This window comes from Grus americana, unplaced genomic scaffold (genome assembly GCF_028858705.1).
Source record: "Grus americana isolate bGruAme1 unplaced genomic scaffold, bGruAme1.mat scaffold_208, whole genome shotgun sequence".
In the NCBI taxonomy this organism is placed as follows: Eukaryota; Metazoa; Chordata; class Aves; order Gruiformes; family Gruidae; genus Grus; species Grus americana.
This window is the reverse complement of record NW_026561513.1, coordinates 25432-30296: the sequence shown is the minus strand read 5'-3', so window position 1 is coordinate 30296 and position 4865 is coordinate 25432. Positions and strand designations below refer to the sequence as shown.

General features: G+C 56.0%; 1 protein-coding gene across 1 annotated transcript; it reads left to right on the top strand.

The window, feature by feature from the left end:
• Positions 1–496: 496 nt before the first annotated feature.
• Positions 497–3253, top strand: LOC129200487 (chondroitin sulfate synthase 3-like; the record flags this gene model as incomplete). The annotated part of the gene is made up of 2 exons (XM_054811806.1): positions 497–1402; positions 3204–3253. Coding segments are annotated over exons 1-2 (768 nt in total), but the record flags the coding sequence as incomplete, so codon positions are not given.
• Positions 3254–4865: the final 1612 nt, after the last annotated feature.

Sequence of the window (4865 nt, the reverse complement as noted above, 5' to 3'; positions counted from 1 at the left end):
CCACCCTTGGGATGAGAAACCGGGGCAGGACGGTCCCACCCGCCGTCCCGTGGCCGCCCTCGGGTGATGTGAAGCTGCGGCCGCAGATGAGCCGCCGGCCTCTCCCGACGCGGAGGCGGGAGCGGGGCGCACCGGGGCGCACCCGGGGCCAAGAGGCGCGGCCGGGCGGGCGGCCCTGGTCCCGGGACTGGAAGGGGGCGCCGGAGGGTGGCGGGGCCGCGGCGCGGGGGAGCTGCGAGCGGCACCTAAAAAAATCGTTTCCTTCCGGAGCGGCGGCGGCGGCGGCGGCGGCCACTTCCCCGGAGCGGCTCGGGCACGGCCGGCGGCGCCCTCCGGGGTGAGGCGCTCGGCAGCCGCGGAGGAAGCTGGCTGAATGGCGGAGCGCGGAGCGGGGGCCGCGGCCGCCGTGTGGAGGAGGCTGAGCTGGTGGGAGGGGCGGGGAGGGACCAGCCGCCGCGGTGACAAGGTGCCAGCGGAGCGGAGGGGCCGCCGCCGCCGCCCTCACGCCCGGAGAAGTTTGACTCGGGAGCAGCGCAGCCGCCCGGGCCGGCGCGGCGGGGCAGGGAGCCGCGGCGGGAGTCGCCGCACCCGGGGCCGCAGCGGGACGGGGGTCGCCTCCAGCGGGAGGCGGCGGGGGGAAGCCGGCGGCGGCAGCGGCGCTCCGGGAGCCGCCCCGCCCGCGCCATGGCAGCCCGGTCCCGGAGACCCTGGCTGAGCGTGGGGCTGGGGCTGGGGCTGGTGCTGGGTTTCACCGCCGCCTCCTGGCTCATCGCCCCGAAAGTGGCCGAGCTGAGCGAAAAGAAGAGGCGCGGCTCCAGCCTCTGCTCCTACTACGGCCGCTCGGCGGGGCCGGGGGCGGCCGGGGGCGCGGCGGTGCCGGGCGGGCAGCAGGCGCCGCCGGAGGCAGCGGCGGTGCTGGGCGGCACGAGTTTCAGGAGCAGCCCCTGGGAGCTGCCGCCGCCGCCGGCGGAGGGCATGGTGTCCAGCCCCGCCGCCGGCGGGGAAGGGGAGCCGGAGGAGGAGGAAGGCGGCGAGAAGCGGAGCGGCCGGCCCGGCGGCAGCCACAACGGGAGCGGGGACTGGGGGGGCGCCCCGGGCTACGCCAAGCCCCGCAACTTCCTCTACGTGGGGGTGATGACGGCCCAGAAGTACCTGGGCAGCCGGGCGGTGGCGGCGCAGCGGACGTGGGCGCCCTCGGTGCCGGGCCGCGTGGAGTTCTTCTCCAGCCAGGGCTCCGCCGCGCCCCCCGGGCTGCCCCGGCTGCCCGTCGTCGCCCTGCCCGGCGTGGACGACTCCTACCCGCCGCAGAAGAAGTCTTTCATGATGATCAAGTACATGCACGACCGCTACCTGGACAAGTACGAATGGTTCATGCGGGCGGACGACGACGTCTACATTAAAGGTGGCCGGGGCGCGCCCCGCCGCCGGGAGGGAGGGAGCGGAGCGATGGCCTGGCGGCCCGGCGGGGTCCCGCGGGGGGTGGGGAGAGTCGGTTCCCGCCCGGTGGCGGAGCGCAAGGGGTACCTCGGCCCACCCACCGCCCCGGCGGAGTTTGCTTCCAGCCACCGTGTGCGGGCCGTGGGGTGCTGTCCCGGCGCTGAGGTGCCGGTGGGAACCTCGAGGTGCCCCCGCGGGGCCGGGCCGGGCCGGGCCGTCCTTGGGGAGGCCGCGGTGCCGGGGCGCGTTGGAGGGCTGAGGCGGGGGGTTGGACCGCGGCGGGCGCGGTGAGCGGTCCTGGCGTGGGATCTCGGTGCTGCGGCCCCCGCGCTTGCTGCGGCGCGGCTCTCCGGGCGAGGCTCTGCCGTGGGCCGGCGGACAGGGGCCGTGGGCGGGCAGCGGAGCGGCGGGGTGGTGCCGGCGCCGCGTCCCGCCGCGCTCGGCTGCGCAGCCCAAGGGTGGCAGTCCCGCCTCGTCCCGCCGCCCGTGGGCAGGCGGCGGGCGGGAGCGGCGAAGAGCTCTGCCGACTGCGTCCTGCTCCGGCCGGGCAGCCCCCGCCGCGGTTGCGGCTCAGCCCGAAGGCTTCGACTCGGTACTGCTCGGAAGTGATGTTTTGAGCAGTAACAAAAGTTCTGCGTTGGCTCGCTGACACTTGGGCTGAGCAAACGCCGCCGCCGAAGGCTGCTTGTAAAGCTGCTGTTCTTTGCAGCGTGTGTCTCTGAAAAGCACTGGCCCTATTTCACGAGGTTTACAGCACCATTAAAAAAAGATGTTCTGCAACCCGCTTGCTTTTGGTCTGCGCTTGTTGCTGCTGCTGCTACTCGTGCAGTGTCCTGCTCTTAGGAAAGAAAGAAGAAACTGAACTTGTAAGCCTAGGTTGTGAGCGTGGTTGCTTGCAGTATTGAAAACACTGTGAAAAGTTAACTGGAGTAACTGTATGCTTCCCTGTTTGTCACTTGCTTTTGTTTGAGTGGTTTAATGGGCTGCTTGTTTGTCAGCTGTCATTCATCTGTGAAATACTCGCGCACTTACGCGTGTATCTGTGTATATATATTGGGTTGCAGATGTAGAAGTTGTCACTTTGGGCTCATTGCAGAGTTGCAATGAACCTGTCTTTAACTAGTTCCAAGGTTCTGAGTTAAACCTATCCAGAAACTTTTGATGTCAAGTAAATTTGAAATCAGAGTTTCTGAAAAGAACTAGGTGAGGGGTTTGAAGGAAAAGTCTGTAGACATTGCAGCACTGGAAATAGTTTGGAAGGAGCCTGAGTTTTACCTTGTTCCCACAATTACTCCGCAATTAAACATATTTACCTTGGTTAATCGAGATTTGCTTTGGTCTTTTCAAAAATTAATCCTATTAAAATAATACCCGGCATTTCCCTTTCCCTTCCCTCCCTCCCCAGCCTGGAACTATATTGGCAAATTGTCCTACTTTAGAGAGAGTTTTAAACTACCAAGGAAGTGCTTTCCATTAGTCCTGATTGAGCAGAACAAGGTTTAGTGGTAAAATGAAGTTTTGATTACGTTCTGGCTTTTGGCTGAATGAAAATGTCATTGTAATGTTAATTAAGAAAAACAAAAGAAGCTTGTGAAAGGTAAACTTGTCCAAGGGTGTTTTCAGTTAGGTACAGAATACTGCTTTGGAAGTGATTTTCTGTGACAGTCTCAGGTGCCTGTTACGTTTTTAAAAAAGCTTGAAGTACAGGAAAAGAGATGGCTGGCAGACTAGGCAGAGAAATAACAGTAATCTTTTATCTTTTTCAGGTGAAAAATTGGAGGAGTTTCTTCGCTCACTGAACAGTAGTAAACCTCTGTATTTGGGACCGACTGGTCTGGGTAATATTGAAGAACTCGGAAAACTTGGGCTGGAGCCTGGAGAGAATTTCTGCATGGGAGGGCCGGGAATGATCTTCAGCCGGGAGGTTCTCAGGAGGATGGTGCCACATATTGGTGAATGCCTTGGAGAAATGTACACCACTCATGAGGACGTGGAGGTGGGCAGGTGTGTCCGAAGGTTTGGAGGAACTCAGTGTGTTTGGTCATATGAGGTGAGTGACAGTGTAAATTGCAATGTGCTGTTTGTTTACAGAGTTTTATGTCTTGCAATGTAAGTAACTGTATCTGCAACCTCTTTCCACCGTAATTATGTTTTAATGCATGCATCAGAATGTAAACTGCAGACTGTAAGGAAAAAAGAGAGGAAAACGTTCACGGCATGTTGCTGCAAGCATATTCATTTCTACTTGTCTTTCAGTTTTTGTTGTTGACAATTACTGCAGCCACGTTGTAAGTATTGCTATGCTATAAGTTGCTAGAGCTTCACCTTGGGCATTTCTACACATAATGCTTGACAGGATGCTGCTGTATTTGACGTATGCTCTTCAGGTAGGATCTTTTTATGAACTTGTTTTTGGATAAGCGTGCGGCATATCTGTTCTGCATTGCAGGTTCTTAAAATATGTTGTAGTGTTTGAAGAAGAATTGCCTGTATTTTCTTAATTACTCAGCTGTATTTTAATGGAGTTCATGACTGGCAAAAGCAGAAATAGTGGTTGTGGGTTTTTTTTCTTGTACAGAAATGAAATTTGTTGCGCTGTCTTTGTGTATGATAAACTTTTACTAGTGTTTTTCTTAGTGTAGAACAGTGTTAAAATGCATTAAGGACATACGCAGTGTAACAAATCTTCCTATGCTGAAGTCATTTGGGGAGCAAATGACTTCGTTCCATAGTATCGTTTTCTAAAGTAATCAAAATGTGGTGCAGTACCCAAAAAGTTTGTTTGCGCTGCCATAACTAAAATTCAGACCTCTTTCTCTGGAAACGTTGTGATTAGTGGCAAGACTAGCTTTGTAGATAACAATAGACTAAGCGTGCAACTGCCAGAAAGGGTAAAGGGTAATAGTTAATGTGATGAACAGGATTTCAGTTACATTGACTGATTCTTTAATATTAATATATGCTTGCCCTTGTGGCACTCCCTTGTTCAGCAGGAAAAATCGTTTAAATGGGCCACTGAAAGAGGTTATGTGCTATTAAAAACAAAAAGACAGGAAACATAATTGATTTTGCAGGTAAGTGTTTTTCTGGATGACCTGGGGAGGGGAAAGGTTGCCATTTTAAAAATGGGCTTGGTAGGCTACAATGCATGTAAAGAGGTGAACAAAAGTAAATTTTGATTAGTTGATACTAACTAGGTAGAAACCTTAGAGGTGGAAATCGGATCTTTTACTTCACAGTAGAAAGGTGCTTTTAGAGACTATTTCAATCAATGTTATAAGTCCAATGTAAAATAATACACCTGTTGCACTGGTAGAGCAGGGCAGGCATTTATCGTGCAGATGGATATTGATGTAGGACTAGTGGTCCTTAATCAGACTTCCAAACCGCATGCTACACTGGCAGCTTAATCTGACACTCTGGTGTAT